The 22,208-nt window shown below is 52.7% G+C and overlaps 1 protein-coding gene across 2 annotated transcripts in view; it reads right to left on the bottom strand.

Annotated features, from left to right (window-relative positions):
* Positions 1 to 22,208, bottom strand: part of TBL3 (transducin beta like 3) — a 197,719-nt gene that overhangs the window by 100,492 nt on the left and 75,019 nt on the right. For both annotated transcript variants that reach the window (XM_078664866.1, XM_078664865.1), the window contains 2 exons: positions 20,605 to 20,689; positions 19,952 to 20,122 (listed from right to left, as the gene is read on the bottom strand). In XM_078664866.1, the coding sequence (XP_078520992.1) occupies positions 19,952 to 20,122; positions 20,605 to 20,689 (256 nt within the window). The remainder of the gene's footprint in view (positions 1 to 19,951; positions 20,123 to 20,604; positions 20,690 to 22,208) is intronic.

Consider the following 22,208-nt stretch of genomic DNA (forward strand, 5'->3'; position numbering starts at 1 on the left):
CTGGCAGGGGAGCCTGGCCTGGGCTGGATCCGGGGCACGAGACGGCTGTCGGGCCTTTGGCTGGTTTATTCTCCTATCTGCTGGCCCTATACTAGTGGTACCCGAGCAGCGACTCTTTGGTCCCAAAGCCCTACTTTCTTGTGGCCATTCCATCGAGCCTGGTAACTCTCCTGGTGACGCAGTTCTAGCATGGCAGGCAGAGGGGACCGAGAGACTCGGAAGACCAAGACGCCCCTGCGTGGGGGCCCGGTCCAGTCTAACGTTATGGACCGCTACACCCATTCAAAGGGGTCCCCCGGAGCTGCCCTGCCCGGATCAAGTGCTGCTGACCACATTGTGGACGCGTCAACGGAGCCGTCCTTGCAGGACATCATGGGCGCCATTTCTGGCATGAAGGAGACGATAGGCCAACAATATGAAGCTTTGGCCCACAAAATCGACACCGTGGCCATTGATGTGAACTTGATTCGAGCTGACCTGTCGAAAACCAATGAGAAGGTGAAGTCATTGGATCTCAAGTCATCCAGCCTCACGGAAGACGTCTCGGAGATACAGACGGAGATCGGCAACCTCCGTAGGGTGAACGATTTCATGACCCGGCGTTTGGAGGACTTTGAGAACAGGGCACGTCGCTGTAATGTGCGCGTGGTCGGAGTTCCGGAGAATCCAGAACCTCACTCTGTTGATCTCCTTGTTGAGGACTTGATCCAGAACTACCTCTCTCCGTCTGGTCCGAGTACATTTTTTGCAGTGGAGCGTGCCCATCGTGTTCCGGGGGGCCAGGGTAAGCCAGGTGCCCCGCCGAGGCCTATTGTTGCGAAACTCTTCCATTATAGGGATCGGGACGCTATCCTGCAAGCATCACGTGTGAAGGGCCCGGTGGCCTTTGAGAACGCCACAGTGAACTTTTATCCGGACTTTTCTCAACAGGTCCAGAAACAGCGTATGGGCTTCCGTGGTGTCAAGAAACGTCTCCGAGACATGGGGTTACGCTACGCTATGCTTTTTCCGACCAGGCTGCGCGTTGAGTACAATGACCGAACCTTCTTCTTTGATCGGCCTGATTCTGTGAATGACTGGCTGGACTCTCTGCCTGACCGACCTCCTGCGACTGAGTCCGCCGCCCACCCGGGTGGTGCTGAAGGTGGTGTGGAAAGCTGAACAATTCGTCTACACCTGGGCCCTCGTACAGAGTAAACTCTTCAGGGATTCTATGCCTCAGTGCCTCTACTGTTTGTGTGTTCTCCTCATTATCGGTCTTGCTCGGGGTGGCGGGTGGGCCAGAGCCTTTCCTCCTCCGGGGTCTTTTTGTAGAATGGGGGTTCTTGGGCGACAGGCACACTGCATGTTGGGGTGGCTTTTTAGCATTTTGCAGGGGTGCAGGGTGGGGGGTGTTTTCTTGATTGTTGGGGGGTGGGTGGTTGGGATGTTCGATGTTTGTGTGTTATGTTCTCAAGGCGACTCAATTTTGCTTCTGATGTTTTTATGTCATGCTCATTGCAGAGGGGTTTCGGCGTTGCTGTGTGGGATGGGGGGTAGCGGGTTGAGGTTTGTTTCGTGGAATGTTAATGGTCTGGGAGATCGCATTAAGCGGAGTGTGGTGTTAAAATATTTACGCCGTTTATCTCCAGATATTGTTTTTCTACAGGAGACTCATTTGGTGGGCAATACCTGTCGTGCGATGAATAGGTGGGGATATCGCCTTGCCGCACATTCGGGGTTTACCACGGGTTCCAGGGGGGTGGGTATCCTTGTTCGGGCTTCCCTCCCCCTAGCTATTGATGATGTGATCCTTGATGATCGGGGGCGTTATGCTGTCCTCGTGGGTCGTTATTAGGGTTGTACCCTCTCCTTGTTTACTGTTTATGTGCCCCCCGGCCTACAGACTTCTACCTTTTCCGATTTGGGCCGTGTGTTGTTGAACCTCCCTGATAGTACTCTCTTTATTGCAGGCGACTTTAATTCTGTGATCTCCGGTCTACACGATCGTTACCCCCCTAGGGATACCCCTTCCGCCCAACAGTGGCTGGGTGGGTTTTTGGACACGTTTGGCTTGGTGGATTGCTGGAGGCTTCTGCATCCTACCCAGCTTCAATACACTTTCCATTCGGGGGCCCATGGGAGTTTGTCTAGACTGGATTATTTCCTGATGCCCGCGGCGCAGACGCCGGCGGTGCGTGAGATCAGACACCTCCCCCGGGGCATCTCCGATCATTCTCCGCTCTGGCTTTGTTTTGAGTTTGGGGTGGAGACGGCGGGCCGAGTGGCTCCTATTAACCCCTGGTACATTACCTCCCCTGAGACCCGCAACCTTTTGACTAAGTCTTTGGATGCCTATTTTTTAGACAACGAGGGGTCCGTTTCCTCTGCGGTATCCCTGTGGGAGGCCTTTAAGACAGTGATTCGTGGGCAGGCCCTTTCCCTTATTGCTGAATCCAAGAAGGCTAGGAATCGGGAGGTGGTGGACCTTGAGAGAGAGATTGCGGAGAGGGAGGCCGACTTAGAGTCGGATGTCACCTCTGATAAACTCCACGCCCTGGGTCTGAAACAATTTGCTTATAAGTCCTTGGTCACGGATGCGGCTAAACTGATGTTCCGGGAACAGCAGGGTCGTCTGTATGATGTGGGGGACAAAGCGGGTAAATTGTTGGCGTGGTTGGATAAGAAAGAGAGAGCGAATCGTGTGGTGCCTGTGATTCAGTCGTCGAATGGTGTCGAAGTGACGGACCCGGTTGGAATAGTTGAATGTTTTGCGGAGTATTTTCGTGTGGTTTATACCCCTGTGTCTGGACGGGATGTGGCTGACTCTCGCCTTTTGTTGCGCGATATAGCTTTGCCCAGTGTTTCCGATCTGGACCGTGTTTCGTTGGAGTCCCCTTTTACTACGGATGAGATAGCGACTGCCATTCGTTCGCTCCGTTCGGGCAAGGCCTTGGGCCCGAATGGGTTACCAATTGAGCTGTACAAGCTACGCCCTGACGGGGTAGCGCCCCATCTTCGTGCCATGTTTTTGGAGTCCCGGGAACGGGGTATTCTCCCTTATGACCAGCGTCTGGCTACGATAGTCGTAATTCCCAAAGACGGGAAACCGCGGGACCTTTGTTCGTCTTATAGGCCCATTTCCCTGTTAAATGTTGAGCCTAAGGTCCTGGCTAAGCTCCTGGCGACCCGTCTACTGACGGTCATTAGTGGCTTGGTCCATCCGGATCAATCCGGATTTATCCAACATCGCAACACAGCTCTTAACCTACGTCGTCTTCATGGTGCTGTTGCGAGGGCGGGGCTTCTGACGGAGCCGGCCATTTTGGCCTCGTTAGACGCCTCGATGGCCTTTGACACTGTCGAGTGGCCCTATCTTTGGGCAGCTCTCGAAAAATTTGGTTTTGGACCTGAGTTTATTGGTTGGGTGAAGTTGTTGTACGTTGAACCCTTAGCGCAGGTAGTGGTGAACGGTAGAGTTTCTGTCCCCTTCTGCCTTGGTAGGGGGACCCGTCAGGGTTGCCCCTTGTCTCCATTGCTTTTCGCGCTTGCCTTGGAACCGTTACCTGCGTGGCTTCGGTGGGAACCTTCACTCAAAGGGATCCGTTGGTCACCGGACTTTGAGGACCGCGTCTCTCTTTACGCGGACGACATTCTTCTATATCTTACCTCCCCGCGTAAATCTTTAAATGTCTTATTTGATGTTCTTACTTCGTTCGGTGCTAACTCGGGCCTTGTTATTAATTGGGCTAAGTCCTGTGTGTATGTTCTTTCGGGTGTTTTGCCCCCTTTGCCGGACAGATTTCCTATCCAGGTAGTCCAGTCTGGCTTCAAGTACTTGGGGATTTTTATTACCCTGGACCCCTCACTCCGGTTTGAGCGTAATCTCCTCCCCCCGCTTCTTAGACTGCGACTGGATGTGGCCCGTTGGCGTAAGCTACCCCTATCTCCTCTGGGTAGGGCTGCTCTTTTTAAAATGATGTCCTTGCCGCGGTTCCTCTACGCACTTCAAAATTCTTATGACGACATTCCCGCTACCTATTTCAGAGAGATCGAGAGTCTGCAAAGACAACTGATTTGGGACGGGCGTCCACGTATAGCCCTTGCGAAACTTACCATCCCTTGGTACGACGGGGGCATGGCGCTCCCCGACATCAAGAGATATTACTGGGCTGCCCAGCTATCTGCCATTAACCACGCGATGTATTCGCCGGGTCGCGATCCGGCCTTTGAGATGGATAGGTTCCAGCTGCCGGGAGGGGACTTTACTAGAGCGCTTTATTCTAGATCGGCCGGGCGCCATCTTACGGGCCCGTCCAGGACTGCAGTCAACGTGTGGCGCGCCGCGAATGTGAGTTTGGGATGGGAGAATCGACTGACGCTGGCGACTCCGCTTTATGCTTCTGAACGTTTGGGGTGTCTCTGGTCTACTAAGGGCTTTGAACGCTGGGATATGATTGGGATTTGTAAGGTGGGTGATGTTTGTGTGAATGGTCGCATGAAGTCATTCCAGGCCCTTAAGGCAGAATACGACTTGAGTGATAGAGAGTTTTTCCGGTATCTGCAGGTCCGGCATGCCCTGGCCTCAGTTCTGACTCCTGATGTGGCCCTGCCCGAGTCCTCCCCCCTTGAAGATCGTATACTAGATGGACACCTGCCCGACAGCACTATCTCCCTTATTTACAAAAAATTGATTCATAATCGCGCTGATTTGTTGGTCCGACTCAGGGAGATGTGGGTCGGTGATGGATTGGAATTAGATGACGAGGATTGGCAGTCGGCACTCTCCTCTCCGAAAGAGGTCGCCATTCCCACCCGTCTTCGTTTGGTGCAACTTAAGATCCTCCACCGGGTGTATGCGACTGGTCCACGTCTGGTTGTAATGGGTTTTTCCCCGGATGGCTTATGTAAGCGTGGCTGTGGGATGAGCGCAACCTTTATGCATATACTTTGGGAGTGCCCTGTGGTGGCAGCCTACTGGGTGGATGTGCTTGCGGTAACGACTGTTGTGACTGGTGTTGCCCTGCGACCTGAAGCCCGACGATGCCTGCTGAACGTGTGGGAACCCTCCGATTACTCTGTGGCCCAGACTAGATGGGCGACCTTGGGTTACATGGTCGCGAAGCGCGACATTGCGCAACTTTGGGGCGCATCCCGACCTCCGGACGTTTCGGTGTGGGAGGATAACATGGACTGGTCCATGTTCCGAGAGAAGACAGTCTATGTGGCTAGGGGCAGACCCAGGGCGTGGACGAAAATTTGGGGTCAATGGAATGCATATCGTGGAGAAATTTGTACCCCTCCCTTGGTTGCCACCTCCGATGTTACCCTGTCTCCCTAGGCTGACGTTCCCGAAATTATTCATTCTGTTCTTGGATTTTCCTGTCCTCCCTGCTTCCCCCCCCTCCCCGGCCTTGCCGAGTCTCATTGATTTACCTTTGTTTTCCTGATTAGTGGCCTTCCCCTCTGACATCTGGGCTGACTTGATTGCTGCATTCGCCTTGTTTGGTGTTCGTTATTTTAATGTTTAATATAGAAAATTGTTGTGTCCTGTCCTATGTCTGGAGCAATTTTACTCTATGATTTCGGCCTGACCACGTCAACGATTGTTTATTTCATGTGTCGTGCTTTGCGACTTAGCGGCCAGCCCGTGTGGTTGTAGGCCCATCTCTGTACTTTTTATCTGATTGCTCAATAAAAGTTTTTAACCAAAAAAAAAAAAAAAAACAACTATTCCCTATCCTAGAGCGCCCCCCCAGTGTAATGCGTTGTAAAGGTTTTCGTTGTAATACTTGCGTTGTAACAGCACTGCGTGGTAAAAGTTTCGTTGTAAAAGATGTTTCCCCCAAATAGGACAACTCTGCATCATTCACAGCGCTGAAACTGTTATTGCTAAAGCCACAAATTACATCCTCCTCATTTTGGGTGAGAGAGGCGGGGCAGCCCTGATTTTGCTAAACTTATCGGCTGCCTTCAATACCATCTCTCATGACATCTTGCTTGAGTGCCTGCCGGAAACTGGCATCACAAACTCAATATATAACTGGTTTGCTTCCTTAAACTGAAACACAGCTTGTTTGGCTAACTATGTTAGCTAAGTTACCTCCTACTGGAGTTCCACAAGGATCAGCGCTCAGCCCCACATTATTCATCCTCTACATGACTCCGCTAGCCAGATTGATACTCGTTTTGCTGTAAATTCAACGCTTATGAAAATGATACCCAACTAATCTTAAGGCTGGATGGGAACACAAAATTGGCATCCCTTCAATTTTCTTCTTCCCTTAAAGAGGTTGCCAACTGGATGAATTCCAACTCTCTAGTACTAAATGGAGACAAAACTGTGGTTGTTATTTTTGGAAACCCCAATATGTGGACAGCTGCATGGTGGACTGACTCTTTGGTCTCTCTTTCGATTCCCTCCCAACACGCCACAAATCTGAGAATCATCGTTGATTCCAAGCTCATGTCTGATGAGCACATTATATCACATACTACCATGGGTTTCAGCCTATATTCCGTCTTTAGGAAGATCTTTCCCTTTCTTCCAGCTTATTCCAGGAAAGTGCTGGCCTAAGCCCAGGTAACCAAGGATGGCAGAAAAATTGCTTCCACATGTGTCCTTCTGAGTGGGCTGGGCCCGTCCTCAATAGTTACATGTCTAAGGCTGTCCAGGGATTAATCAAATGTTGCTCCTCTTTGTTGCAAGTGTTGTCTACTTGTAAGTTGAAAGACACCAAGATAGTTAAAATTGATTAACCCCTTCCACGCTCATGACGAGCTGGGCTCGTCATGCAGTAGCCTCCTGCTACGCTGATGACGAGCCCAGCTCGTCATGAATAATGGGGTTCATGTGTTTCCAGCACAGGGGAAAAATCCCCATAGCATTCAAAAGGTTAAGAGGAACCGGAATGAATATGCTACTTACCAGTATGCATCTGTTCTTGGCATGTAGGGCTGCTAACATTCATATCTTAGCATTAGATCGCCGCCTAGTGTTGGGTCCGGATGATCGCACATTGTTGTCCTGGAAGAGTCTTCGAAGTATCCTGAGATAGGTGGCTCCTCCCCTGGACTACAGTGCGCATGGGCATCGGCTCCATCCCCAGATTGTTTTTCGCCATTGTGGCAGAAGATGGAGTGAAAAGTGTAAAGGATGCCCATGCTAATGATTGAATACAATAGTATATCTGCAGCTGCGACAGGCACCGGGGAGGAGGGTGGGCGATATGAATGTTAGCAGCCCTACATGCCAAGAACAGATGCATACTGGTAAGTAGCATATTCAGTTCGAGGCATGTGGGCTGCTAAATTCATATCTTAGCATAGAATACATAGCAGTCCCTCCATCAGCGGCGGTTGCCCGTGCCAGCTGCAGAAACCTGAAAAAGTGTCTTGAGAACAGCCTGTCCTACAGCAGCTTGCTGCTTGGAATGCACATCAACACAGTAGTGTTTCGTAAAGGTATGTGGTGTAACCCACGTGGCTGCTCTGCAAATATCCTCTAAAGGAATGTTCCCCAGGAAAGCCATGGATGCCCCCAATTTGCGTGTGGAGTGCGCCCTTGGGGGTATCGTTAAAGTGCGCTTGGCCTTTTGATAACATATTTGGATGCACTTAACAATCCACCTGGCTATTCCTGCTTTGGAAATAGGGTTGCCTTTGTGTTGTGGTGAGAAGGCAACAAAAAGTTGTTTTGTTTTCCTAAAGTGTTGTGTTCTGTCAATGTAGTACATCAACGCCCTCCGTACGTCTAACGTATGGAGCATTCTTTCCGCCACCGTTTGTGGGTTTTGGAAGAATGCCGGTAAGTCAATAGTTTGGTTGAGATGAAACTGTGACACCACCTTCGGAAGGAATTTGGGGTTAGTACGTAGCACTACCCTATTTGGATGAATCTGAATGAATGGCTCTTGGATTGTGAGCGCTTGCAGCTCACTAACACGCCTCAGTGACGTAATAGCAATTAGGAAAGCCACTTTCCACGTTAGGAACTGGAGTTCACACGAGTGCAGTGGTTCAAATGGTGGTCCCATCAGCCTGGTGAGGACCACATTGAGGTTCCACACCGGAGCTGGCAGTGTTCTTGGGGGAATGACTCGTTTCAGACCTTCAAGGAAAGCTTTAATGGCAGGCACCCTGAAGACAGAGCGATGCTGCCTATTCTGAAGATATGCTGCGATGGCGGATAGATGTATCCGAATAGAAGTGAACGCTAGATTGCACTTGTACAGATGTAACAGATAACAAATGATGTTAGGGATAGATGCATCTAGCGGGTTGATGTCATTGGCTGTACAGTAAATGACAAAACGCTTCCATTTTGCAGCATAGCATGCTCTGGTAGTTGGCTTCCTTGCCTCCTTGATGATGTTCATGCATTCTGGAGGTAGGTTAAGGTATCCGAACTCTAGGACTTCAGGAGCCAGATCGCCAGGTTGAGCTGTTGCGGATCTGGATGCTGAATTTCTCCATGGTTCTGCGTCAAAAGTCTGGGCGTGAGGCGCAGTCTTTGATGCGGCACCACTGAGAGTTCGAGGAACGTGGTGTACCATGCTTGGCGCGCCCACGTTGGAGCAACCAGGATGAGAGTCATCGCGTGCTGCCTTAGCTTTCTTGCCACCAGCGGTATCAGAGGGGCTGGCGGAAAAGCGTACGCAAATTTGCCTGACCAGTTCATCCATATCGCATTCCCCTGCGACTGTGGGTGAGGGAACCTGGCGGCAAAGTGTTGGCATTTTGCGTTTTCCTTTGTTGCAAACGAACAAGTTACTTACCTTCGGTAACGATATATCTGTAAGAAACAGTAGTTAGTATTAGATTCCTTACCTTAGAATATCCCCAGGCGTCAGTCTGGATCCGGAAACTTTTGCGTAGCAGTACCCCTGCGCGTCGGTAGGCGTCGTCTGCAGGCGTCCCCTGCGGCTCCGCGTCGTCGGCGTCGTGCGCCGTGATGACGTCGCTGGAGTATATAGACGCCGCCTCCGCGCGCTGACGTCAGTTCTTTGCACACAGCTTTTCCGCGCCAGAACACGCAGAGCCATGTGAGAACTAACACTGGTGCCATTTGAAACTAGGGCCCTGAAAGGGATGTCCGTAACCCTAGGTATCAGTTCGCAGAACGGGGAGGATGGGTGGGGCGGTAAGGAATCTAATACTAACTACTGTTTCTTACAGATATATCGTTACCGAAGGTAAGTAACTTGTTCATCTGAAAGAAACAGGTTAGTATTAGATTCCTTACCTTAGAATAGATACCCCAGCAATACCAACCCCGGTGGTGGGTCTGCGAACCAATACAACCTACACCAGAAAGTCCTGGAGGACCGAACGACCAAAGAAGCCATCCCTCCGGACTTGACTGTCCAGGCAGTAGTGCCTCGCAAAGGTGTGCAGCGAGGCCCACGTGGCCGCCTGGCAAATGTCCTGCAAAGGGACTCGCCGGCCCAGGGCAGTAGTAGCCGCCGTGGCCCGAGTGGAATGGGCCCTCAGCCCAACAGGAGGCTCCTTCCGAGCCAAAGAGTAGCATGCTTTGATGCACAGGACGACCCACCGAGAGATGGTCCGCTTCTGTACCGCCCTTCCCTTCTTCTCACCCACGTAGCCAACAAACAGTTGGTCATCCACCCGGAACTGGCGTGTGCGATCCATATAAAATGAAAGCGCACGTTTTGGGTCCAGACGATGGAGCCGCTCTTCATCCTTCGAAGGATGCGGAGGCGGGAAGAAGGAGGGCAAGGTGATGGACTGCCCAATGTGAAAAGCAGAGACTACCTTGGGCAGGAAAGAAGGCCTAGTCCGAAGAACCACCTTATCAGGATGAACAGACAAGAAAGGAGGTTTAACAGAAAGAGCCTGGAGCTCACTCACTCTCCTGGCAGAGGTGATAGCCACCAGGAAGGCCGTCTTTAAAGTGAGAAGACGGAGAGGACAGGAATGAAGAGGCTCAAAGGGAGCGCACATCAGGAAAGTCAGAACCAGGTTCAAGTCCCACTGAGGCATCACGAACGGAGTTGGGGGATACATGTGCATGATGCCCTTCAAGAATCGTAACACAATAGGGGACTTGAATAAAGATGGCTGATCAGGTAGCCTCAAGAAGGCGGAAAGGGCAGAAAGATAGCCCTTGATAGTGCCCAGAGCAGAGCCCTGCTGGGCAAGGGAAAGGAGGAAGAGGAGAACCTCAGACAGAGGGGCAGAAAGGGGATCCACAGCCTTTGCTGTGCACCATGCCACAAATCTGTTCCACCGGCAGGCGTATACCGACTTTGTGGAGGGACGCCTGGCTGCCAGAATTACATCACAGACTTCAGGAGGCAAGTCAAATGGCCTCAACTGCCGCCGCTCAATCTCCAAGCATGGAGGTGGAGACTGGACAGGTTCGGGTGGAGGACCGTCCCCTGCTGCTGCGACAGAAGGTCCTCCTGAAGGGGCAGGCGGATCGAGGGACCGACTGTCATGCTGAGTAGCTCGGGATACCAGTATCTTCGAGCCCAGTCCGGAGCCACAAGGATAACTTGGGCCCGGTCGCGCCTGATCTTCTTCAGCACTCTGGGCAGAAGTGGTATAGGCGGAAAGGCGTACAACAGACCGCAACTCCACTCGCGCCGAAAGGCGTCGCCGAGCGAGTGCCGTCTTGGAAACTCCAACGCGCAGAACTGATGACATTGCGCGTTCTCTTCTGTGGCGAATAGATCTAACCAAGGCTCTCCCCATTGCTGAAAGAGGCCGCTCGCCACGTCCGAGTTCAGACGCCATTCGTGATCCACCGAGCACCGACGGCTGAGTTCGTCCGCCCTGGCGTTCAGAGAACCTGCCAGGTGTTGAACCGTCAGAGTCACGCCCTGACGTTCCAGCCATTGCCAGAGACGCAGAGCCTCCTGGCAAAGGGTCCACGACCCCACACCGCCCTGTTTGTTGCAGTACCACATGGCGGTGGTGTTGTCCGTGAACACCTGCACTACACTCCCGTTGACAAAGGGGAGGAATGCCTTCAGTGCTAGGCGAATCGCCCGCAGCTCCAACAGGTTGATATGGAGCCGGGACTCCGCCGGAGACCAGATGCCTCTGATCTCCGCCTCTCCCAAGTGGCCACCCCAGCCCTGGAGGGACGCGTCCGTCACAACCACGTGCTCCGGTTGGGGAAGGGAGAGGGATCTGCCTCTGACCCAATCGCGGTCCGTAAGCCACCACTGCAACTGTCTCGCAGTGCCCTCCGAGATCAGGACATGGTCGGATAGGTTGCCCTGATGCTGGGCCCACTGAAACTTCAGGTCCCACTGCAGAGCCCGCATCCGCCACCTGGCGTGATGCACCAGTAGGATGCAGGAGGCCATCAGCCCCAGAAGCCGCAGCGTCAACCTGACCGAAACCCGGGATAACGGCTGAAAGATGGGAATCAGAGCCTGAATATCCCGGACCTGCCGTTCCGGGGGATAAACCCGAAACTGCGCCGAGTCGAGAACCGCTCCGATGAAAAGGAGCTTTTGAGAGGGACACAGGTGTGATTTCGGCACATTGATGGAAAACCCCAGCTCGTGCAGGAGGTCTGCCGTCATCTGAAGGTGGTGGACGACTGTCTGGGGCGAGCCCGCCTTCAACAACCAGTCGTCGAGGTAGGGGAAGACTGAAACCCCTAACCGGCGCAGATGAGCTGCGACCACCGCCATCACTTTCGTGAACACCCGTGGGGCGCTGGTAAGGCCGAATGGGAGCACGATAAACTGAAAGTGCTCGTGGCCTACCGTGAACCGCAGGTAACGCCGGTGGGCCGGCAGGACGGGGATGTGAAAATACGCATCCTGCAAGTCCAACGCTACCATCCAGTCTTGTGGGTCTAGAGCAGCCAAGACCTGAGCCAAAGTCAACATCTTGAACTTCTCCTTCCGGAGGAAGCCGTTGACGTTCCGTAGGTCCAAGATAGGACGCAGGCCTCCTTTGTCCTTCTTGGGCACCAGAAAGTAGTGGGAGTAGCAACCACACCCTACTTCTGGCCCAGGAACGCGCTCGATGGCCCCCTTGGCCAAGAGGGCCGTAACTTCCTCCTGCAGAAGTGTCAAGTGGTCCCCCGACACACGGTGGTTCTGCGGTGGCATGGCTGGAGGAGTGGACTCGAAGGGGAGGGCGTAGCCCCTTCGAACGAGCTGCAGCACCCACCTGTCCGATGTTATCGCGCGCCAGCGGGAGTGGTGATGGCGAACCCTGCCACCCACTGGCGTCACGTGAGCCCGAAAGCTCGGACTAGGAAGGCTTGGATGCAGCAGCGGGGGGAGGCGTGGACTGACCTCGCCGCTGGCCTCTACCGCCACCACGGCGGAAACCACGGCCGCCACCGCGCTGGGGAGCGTTCTGCGGCGCGTGGCTGGCAGCACGTGTGGGACCGCCCCTCCCTTGGCCACAAAAGGGGCGAAACGAACCCGCCTGCTGGCGCTGGGTCGAAAGACCCAAGGACTTGGCCGTGACCCTGGAGTCCTTGAAGCGCTCCAGCGCGTGGTCCGCTTTGTCACCAAACAGGCGACTGCCATCAAATGGCATGTCCATGAGTGTATTTTGGACGTCTGGCGAGAAGTTGGCAGATCTCAGCCAAGCATGGCGACGAATCGCCACCGTCGTGGACATAGCCCGCCCCAGCGAGTCGGTCGTGTCCAGACCACAACGGATCGAGTACCGCGCCGCATCCCGGCCTTCAACCAAGGCCCGGGTGAGCTTGTCCCGCACTTCCTGGGGGCATTGCGGCAAACACTCCTCGACCGTATCCCACAGGGAGTGGGTGTAGCGGCCCAAGAGGCACGCGGTATTACAAGACCGCAGTCCAGCGCTCAAAGAGGAAAAGACCTTTTTACCAAATTGGTCATACCGCTTTGATTCCCGATCGGGCGGAGCCGACGGGAACGCGGACTGTGAAGTGGAGGCCTGGATCACCAGACTCTCCGGGGAGGGATGGGTGGATAGGAAGGCAGGGTCGTCCGAGCACGGACGGTGACGCCTGGCCACGTTCCGGTCAACCGGTGCACCGGAAGCGGGCCTGGACCAGGTGCCCAAAAGGACATCCGTCAGGGCCTCATTAAACGGCAGCAGAGGCTCCTGGGGGCATGACTGCGGTTTAAACACTTCGGTCAGAATGTTCGGCTTGACCTTCGCGACAGGGAGCTCAAGGCTCAAGGCCTTGGCAGCCCTCATCAGGACCACCGAATAGGCAGCACCTGCCTCAGACGCCACCGGGGTCGGGGAGACAAACCCAGGGTTGGGCGACTCGTCCAGACCACTGGCATCACCCAGATCACCTACCCAGTCCACATCATACTGGCAGGCACGGGATAAAGGGTCCTCAGACCCCTCCCAACCCTCTCCATACTCGTCCTCATCGCCGTATTCTGGATCGACGATATAGACCTCGGGGTCAATGGGCCCCATCGGCGCCGGATCCGGCGTCGGACGACGCCGGTCCGACTCCGCGTCAGGAGTCAGAGGGGGATTGGGGGTGGCGCCGCGTGGCGTCGGCGACCCGACGCCGGCCGGAACCGACGGCGGAGTCGCCGCACCGCGCGGAGACGGCACCACGGGTTGGCCCAAAGGAACCGACGCCGGAGAGGCCGGTAGACCAGCCGGCGACGAACCTGAGGGGCCCAGCGGCGCCGGGGCCGGAGCCACCGGCGGCGTCGAGGCAGGAGCACCCGAACCGCTCGGGCCCGCAGGCGCCGTAGGCCCCGCCGGAGGAGACCTCGCCCTCATAGCTATGAGGAAGGCCTCGATCTCCTCACACGACGCGCCTTCCCCAGGGACCGACGGGTATGGGGGAGACAGCGTCGGCGACCCACGCGGGTCCGCGTGGGTGGGGCCACCCGAGCCCCCGGCCGCATCACGCGGGCGTCGGGGGGAGTCAGGGGTACGATGACGACGCCCCGACTTCTTACGCTTACCTGACGAACCGGAGGAATGGTGGCGACTCCCGGAGCGCTCATGGCGGCTCCGCGATCGTTCCTTCGACCGCTCCCTCGACCTCCGACCGGACCGGGACCGCTCTCGACGCGGGGCCGACACACGGAGCTCGAGAAGCTTGCGGGACCGCTCCCGTCTAGCTTTACCAGTCAAGGCCCGACAGTCGACGCAGGACTCCACGTCGTGGTCCGCGCCCAGACACCGGAGGCAGAGTCGATGGTGGTCGGTGACCGACATCAGGCGGTCGCACTCGTCGCAACCCTTGAAACCGGGCATCCTACCGGCACCGTAGAAGATTAAGTAGTTAACAATAAACTTGGTCAAAAGACCGGAGTACTGCTCTTCGTATCTGCGCTAACTGGCGCGGAAAAAAGAAGAACTGACGTCAGCGCGCGGAGGCGGCGTCTATATACTCCAGCGACGGCGCACGACGCCGACGACGCGGAGCCGCAGGGGACGCCTGCAGACGACGCCTACCGACGCGCAGGGGTACTGCTACGCAAAAGTTTCCGGATCCAGACTGACGCCTGGGGATATTCTAAGGTAAGGAATCTAATACTAACCTGTTTCTTTCAGATAGGTCTATCTCCGGATGACCCCACTGCTGGAAGTACGGGTGGAGTACAGATGGGTGTAACTCCCACTCGTGCATTTGATGGCTGTGTCTGCTGAGCAGATCCGCCATCAGATTGTCCTTGCCCGGGAGGTGTTCTGCCATGAGGAAGATGTTCCTCTGAATGGCCCACCGCCACATGCCCTGAGCCAGATGAGACAGCTGTGGCGAGTGGGTGCCCCCCTGCTTTTGAATGTAGTACATCGCGGTCATGTTGTCCGTCCGGACTAACACTACCTTGTTGCACAGATGTACAATGAAGGACTTGAGTGCCATGAAGATTGCCATCAGTTCCAGATAGTTGATGTGCATCTTCTGTTGCTGCGTCGTCCATAGTCCCTGCACAGTGTAATTGAGCAGATGAGCTCCCCATCCCTGGAGAGATGCGTCCGTTGTCAGGGTAATCTGTGGCACTGGCTCCTGGAACAGTCGGCCCTTGCAAAGGTTGTGTGGAGTCCACCAATGCAGAGAGTCGTATGCCCAACTGGTAACCAACACTAGGTCTGTTAATTGTCCCTGAGCCTGTGTCCACTGATTTGCTAAGCACTCCTGGAGCGGGCGCATATGTAGCCGTGCGTGAGGGACTATGAAGATGCAGGAGGCCATCATGCCTATCAACTGCATGAACACTCTTGCTGGAAGTGAGTGTTGTGGTCTGAATTTCTGGATTAGAGACTGCATGCTGTCTATCCTGACTTGGTTTGGTTGAGCCACGGCCGTCAGGGTATTGATTGTCGCGCCTAGAAACTGCCGGACATGTGCCGGGTGAAGGTGCGACTTTGGGTAGTTCAACGAGAAACCCAGATCGTGAAGGAGGTGAATGGTAGTCGACATGTCCGCGGCGCACTGTTGTTCCGACTTGGCTTGAACGAGCCAGTCGTCCAGGTAGGGGTAGACATGGATGCCGTGCCTCCTGAGGTGCGCCGCTACTGTCGCCAGACACTTGGTAAACACTCTTGGGGCTGGGGTGACTCCGAAGGGTAGGATTTTGAACTGATAATGTTTGCCTTGGATAGTGAACCTGAGGTATTTTCTGTGGGACGGGTGTAGTGGTATGTGGAAATAAGCATCCTTGAGGTCTAAGGTCGCTAAGAAGTCCCCCTGGTTTAACAAGGGAAGAATCTGTTGCAGTGTGAGCATATGGAAATGTTCTGACAGTATATACAGGTTGAGGGGACGTAGATCCAGAATGGGTCTGAGAGATCCGTCCTTCTTCGGAATAAGGAAGTACAGGGAATACACCCCTGTGCCTTCCTCCTCCCACTGGCACGAGCTCGATTGCGCCTTTTTGCAGCATCACCACTACCTCCTGCTGCAATAAGTGCAAGTGCTCTGCGGACATAGGCCGTTGCCTTGGTGGAATGTTGGGTGGAGTGGATCTTAACTCTAGACAATAACCGTACTGTACAAGTTGTAGCACCCACCTGTCTGTGGTGATGTTTCTCCAGACGGGCAGGAACTGCTGCAGTCTCCCCCCGACAGGTGTTAAGTGGTCGGGGGGCAGTGACAGAGAGTCACTGTTTGCTTGGGGCAGAGGAGCGGGAGTTGTTGTTCCCTCTGCCGCGTCCTCTGGTGCTGTTTCCTCGGTAACCCCCCTTGTTCTGTTTGGGGTACGAGGATTGTGCTCCGCCTCTTGAGAATTGTGACTGTTGACCCATCTGTCCTCTGGTGACTCCACGTGCACCTGAGTGACGAAAATTATTGCCCCGAAACTTTTCAAGGGTGGTGTCAACATCTGGACCAAACAGTCTATCAGGATTGACGGGCTGATTAAGTATGGTTGTTTGTATGTCAGGTTTAAACCCCGATATGCGGAGCCACGCCTGTCGCCTCAGCATGACGCTAGTGTTAATGGCCCTAGCTGCTGTGTCTGCGGCATCAAGTGCACACTTTATGGCCGCGTTGGAGATCAGTTTTCCCTCTTCTATAAGCAGTTTGGTGCCCTCTTGAAACTGCGAAGGCAGGTGTTCTAAAACTCGCTCTAGGGTGTCGTAATGCGCCCTATCATAACGTGCCAAGAGTGCCTGCGTATTTGCAATACGCCAAAAGTTGGCAGCCTGTGCAGCTACTCTTTTGCCTCCTGCCTCTAGCACTTTGGACTCCTTATCCGGGGGAGGAGCTTCACCCGTTGTTTGGGAGTTGGCCCTTTTGCGGGCATTTGCGACCACCAGGGAGTCCAGCGGCAACTGTCCCCGAATGTATGCAGGGTCTGCAGGTGCTGGTCTGTACTTTTTTTCAATACGTGGATTGACCACTCTCGCCCTGGTAGGTTCTTTAAAGATGTCCGCAGCATGTTTGAGGACCCCCTTGAGCATAGGCAGTGTCTTTACAGTCCTTTCAGAGACTGAAAAAGTGTCAAATAGAAAGTCTTCTTCTACTGGGTCAGCATGCATGTCCACATCATGATTAGCAGCTGCCCTTTCAAGGAGTGCATGAAAACCTGCTGAATCTTCAGTTGGGGATGCACGTGCACTGAAAGGCTGTGGGTCAGGCTGTGGGTCTTGCCCCACATCCTGGGTGCCTTGGTCACCAATGTCATCATATGAATCCGGCTGTGCATCTGGTTCATTGATGGGGAAAGTGTACTGGTCATCTTCATTATATCCCTCACCCTCAGATTGTTCTGGGGAAGGAGTTGGGCTCCTTCTTGGAGGAGGCTGGATGGGTTCCATGAGGCCTGAAGCGTCCTGAGGAAGCCTTTTCTTCTTGAGGGGGATGACATAGGAGTCCACTGGCTGTGAAGTGATCCTCCTCTTGTAAAGGGTCAATTTGCCCGTGTCTGCGTCGATAAAACGCTCCGAATCCTCTTCTGAGTCGAGTACCCGACCTGAAAGTGCCCCTGCCGTTGAAGAATCCGACTTTTTTGGCGTCGATTTCGTTGAAAAGGCCTTCGGCGCCTCTTTTGGCGGCAGAAGGAAGAGAAGCTTACCCGCAGGCTTCACCGGAATGTCCATCGGCTTCTGTGGCGATGGCATCGGAGCCGACGTAGCCAAGGCCTTCTCCCTGATCCTCTGCAGTGAAGAGGCGATGGGGGACGTGTCACTTGCCTAGGCCTTTGGCGCCGACGAGGAGGCTTTGACCTTGCCCTCGGATCCGACGTCCTGGTGTCCCTTCTGAGTCTTTGACGATGATGCCGCAGCCGCCGACCCAGAGTCCTTGGACCGATGCGCAGATGTACCAGCCTTCGATCCGTGTGACTTTGTCGGCTCCGTCTCCACCACGCGTCCGACTAACGGAGTCCCAGTCGGAACCGGAGCCGTGTCGCTGGCTTTTGCGGGCTTTGACGGCGCCGCAGCGGTTGACCCGTGCCGACCACCCTTTTTAGAGGATCCCTCCTCCGGCGTCGATTTTGATACTGTTGAATCGACAGATTTCTTCGACTTCTGTGGACCGGAGGTCGACGGAGTCGATGAAACAGCGGGTTTGGTCGTTTTCTGTGGTACGGCCGCCATCTTAGGTGTGCTCGAAGCCATAAGTTTCGGTTTCGATTTTGGGTCGGCCATTTTAGGTGTAGTCGATACCGTAGGTTTCGGTTTCGATACGGCCTGCCCAGCAAGTTTGTCCGTGGCCGGGCCGGAAGGCGGGGCCGTGGCTTGCGGTACGGGGTCTAGGGTAAGGCCGACAGGCGATCCCGTGACCCGATCTTGATCTTCGTAACATTCGGGGCATAGCTCGTCACCTGAGCTATCTGCCGCGGCCCCATAAACCTCTTCGACGTCCCCTACCTCGTCGACGTATTCAAGGCCTTGATCCGCGACTCCGTCGCCGTCTTCCGGATCTGCCTCGACCTCCGTCTCGGGCGGGGAGATTTGAAGATGATGGCTCTGGTCCTCCTCTTCTTGGTCGCCGAAGATGTTTTCTGGATCCGGGGCCGCTTGTCTGGCCTCAAGGCGCACCGCGCGCCGAAGCTTGAGTGTCTTCTTGGACCTGAATCTTGCGCAGGCCATGCAGTTGTCCTCGTTATGGTCTGGTGAAAGGCATTTGTTACAGACCGGGTGGACGTCTATATGTGGGTATTTGGACCCACAGAGCGGGCAGTACTTAAACGGACTCCGCTCCATGCTGGAAAGTTGCGGTCGTGTCGCGATGAGAAGGCCTCGATGTCCGAAGAGTGAAAATACACCACTGATTCCGACTCCAAGAGACGGAAGAACTCGAGACCGTGCGCAAACAATACCGACGCTATGAAAACAAGGCCTTTTGGCCTTAAAAAGTTAGTTTTTCTCGGTTCCGACAGAGAGACGTCGAGACCGCATCCGAACCCAATGGCGGAAAAAAACAATCTGGGGATGGAGCCGATGCCCATGCGCACAGTAGTCCAGGGGAGGAGCCACCTATCTCAGGATACTTCGAAGACTCTTCCAGGACAACAATGTGCGATCATCCGGACCCAACACTAGGCGGCGATCTAATGCTAAGATATGAATTTAGCAGCCCACATGCCTCGAACATATGAATTTGTAAATATTTGGTGTAAAAAAAGAACCAAGAAAGAGTAAAGCGTCAATTAAAAGTTACTGTTTGCTTAGCCCATGATCTGGGTGCAATTTCAGGCCAACAGCAATGGAGTAGAGGTCGGATACACAACGGGGATAATCACAGTTAAAGTTTATACCTTGAGAGTTAGTCTCTCAAACAAAGACAAAATCCTCTTCCGGGGCTTTGAGGGCTGTTGCCCTCAAAGTCAGATATATCACTGCACTTTCGCTGAAGCCGTTTGTTTTGGCTTCAAAAGCACTTAGTGAGACACAACTGATTTTTTTTTAGAAGTCACTGCACGATTTGTTAGATTTGCCACCCACTTCAACCCAGCATAAGGCTTTTTCATCAAACGTAGCCACTTTTTGGAAACAGAAAGCAAGGAAAGGCTGGAAGCCATAGCTGGGCAGGCTCCAACACAAGGTTGGACACCTTTGCAGCAGGGTCCAGCTGAACCAGATTTTAGCATGGCAAAAATCTCGAATGGTTTTCTTGCTCACCTTGGGTGTGGTTCCTGGGCAAGCCTCAGCAGCTTGTTCCGGTTCTCCACAGGTGGAAAAAAATTACAAAGTCCCAACATTTTCAAATTGCCCCCTATTGTGCCACTTTTTAACGAGAAAGACGTTTACGCTACTTAAGACTTGCCTCATGTTGTTGAGTGCCTGAAGGAACCATGCAGTTCAGCCACCGGGGCAATAACAGGTTTGGATGTGAGGAAAACAAAGTACTCAGACCAGTACGTTACCTATTGGGAGTGTGTGGGTAAATTGCAGTGTGGCTGCCAGGTACATGGAATATTCATGAAGCGATTGAGAAGCAGCATGAGCATTACACAAACCCCATCTACACCTTTTTTAGCTGACATGCAAGCAACACCGAGCCCATGCAGCAAACAGTTTGAATGGCCTATATATATCACCCATTCAATAGCGGTCTTCTCACCTGATCAGAGTGTTCCCATCTGCAGAAAAGGACAAGGAGGTGACAGCACTGTAGTGGCTTTCTAGAACAGAAATGCACTTGCTAGATTTCAGATTCCAAATTCGGATTTTGTAGTCCATGGAGGAGGAGAAAAGCTGAAGCCGTGAAATGTCTGGATGGAACTCAACAACACTGAGGTATCAAAAATAAGATTTATGAATCAAATCTGCCCTCAGACTGGGGCCACAAGGCATACTCAAGAAAATACATTAGAGGTAGAACAATGAGGTATAAAAGCAAGGGAGGCCAGTGGGGATGAAGCAGAACATTTGGACACACAGACTCTCCCCATCTGAATGGATTGTGGGAAATGCCCACAGCTGATGGACCCCGCAATAGCCTGCATCCCCCAGCAGATTATGCTGGTGCTTTCTGAGGTCTCAGGAATGGGCCAGCACACACAATTCTTAATTGTGCACAACTACTACTTAACATAGTCCCGGCTCACTGTGTATTGCAATGTAGCACAAACATTTGTTAAAGTCTCACCGAACCCCTGCCCCTGGCTCCTGTGTTTCGTCTTTACCCACCTGCCCTCTGTCCTGGCACAATTGTTCTACCCACCCAAAGAGAAAGCAAATCTGCTTTTAGGTTCAAAATATTTTCTTTCTTACTGGACAACACCTGAGGATCCCTTGAGATTGTGTGTGCAGTACTGCTTGATGACATCCCAGATTTTAATGGTGCTGTCACAGCCACCTGTGAGTTGGAAACAAAATACAAAGATACAAAAAAGATATTAGTAAAGCAAATATGTTGTTAGCAAAGCTTTTCTATGATTTCCTACAGCAATAGAAAAGGTGAAATCAAAATGAGACTTTATTTTACAAATGCAGAATATAGTCCATCTTTATAGGAAATGAGAAAAAAACTCTCCCTTGTTCAGAGGAGTCGCAGGTGTCCTCTGCTGCTAAAATTGTAATTACTACAATACAATTTCGAAGTATGAATCAAAGCACAGTGGGATAAAGATTGTTGGCCCCGTGACATTCTCTACCAATAATACATTTGGATTAGACATGATCTTTCCTACAGTGCAATTCTGAGCAATAAAAAATATTGATGGAAGTCCACAATCTACAATCTCTGGCACCCAATAATAAAAATTATGTTAGACATTAAAGCCCTTGCCTATGGTACCAATTAAAAGAAGAACACATTTTATTGCTGGATGTAGAAAACTAGCCATTTCTTCAAAAACATTTTAATCGTGAAGAAGAAGAATCTTACGGTCATTCATAAAAGGTATAAATGTTGACAAGTTTAGGGCAATTTTTTTGCCTCTAAGTATCATTTCATGGTTCAAAGATCCTCAAATTGAGATCTGCACAACAAAAACTATTTCACAAGTAGGTATCGGTTTGTGGAGGAAGAGGTGGGGGGTGTAGGGGCAGGTCGATGGGAAAAAGAATGAAATGGTCACTTAGCTTTAGAAGTAGTATTGAAGCTTTAAGAATTTTCTGTATTCACATGATGTGCATTATTCCGCCATGTAGGGGTTGGGTTTTGAACTCTCCTCTTGCATAATAGTCTCTTTTCCCTCTTTTTGACCTTTTGCTGTTGTTGGTCTTCAACGGTCCCAACCATTTAGTGCTTAGTCAAGCCTCTCCTGGTGTCAGACGCCATCCCCAGAAGTCTCCACTCGGTCGCCATCTTCAGACTCTTTTTGCCACCCCCAATTACGATTGTTTGTCTATTTAATGTCCTATGGGCTTCCTCTTGGCTGTAATTTCTTTATGACACCTGTTTACTTGTCTTGCTTCATTTCTTGGGGAGGAGAGTGGGTCGCATGTGAATCCAGAAGCTTCCTCAAGCTGCAAAACTACTCCTACAGGTAAGTAACCATTTAGGTTTTGCAATGTGAATCTTTTCTAGATTCCCATGCTGTGTATTGATTTCGTAGCGGTTTCTTCACTGTGGTGGCTGGGTTGAAGAGGAGGTTGAGCTTGAAAAGAAATGCTTCAGCACTCTCTGATCCACTTGTGCTTCTCTATTCACCTGTAAATTGATGAGGCAGTGTTTTGTGAACTTGTGCGCGGACTACCACGTGCCTGCCATACATATGACGCTAAATGGAACGGTGGACAGGAAGGCTATTAGAGCTCCCTTCTTTCTTGTAGAATGTGCTCTTGGTCTCTAGCTGTAAACAGGATCTTCTGTAGCACATTTGAATTGTCTAAGCTATCCACCCTGCGATGCTGTTCTTGATGACCGGTTT

This window comes from Lissotriton helveticus, chromosome 10 (assembly GCF_964261635.1).
Source record: "Lissotriton helveticus chromosome 10, aLisHel1.1, whole genome shotgun sequence".
In the NCBI taxonomy this organism is placed as follows: Eukaryota; Metazoa; Chordata; class Amphibia; order Caudata; family Salamandridae; genus Lissotriton; species Lissotriton helveticus.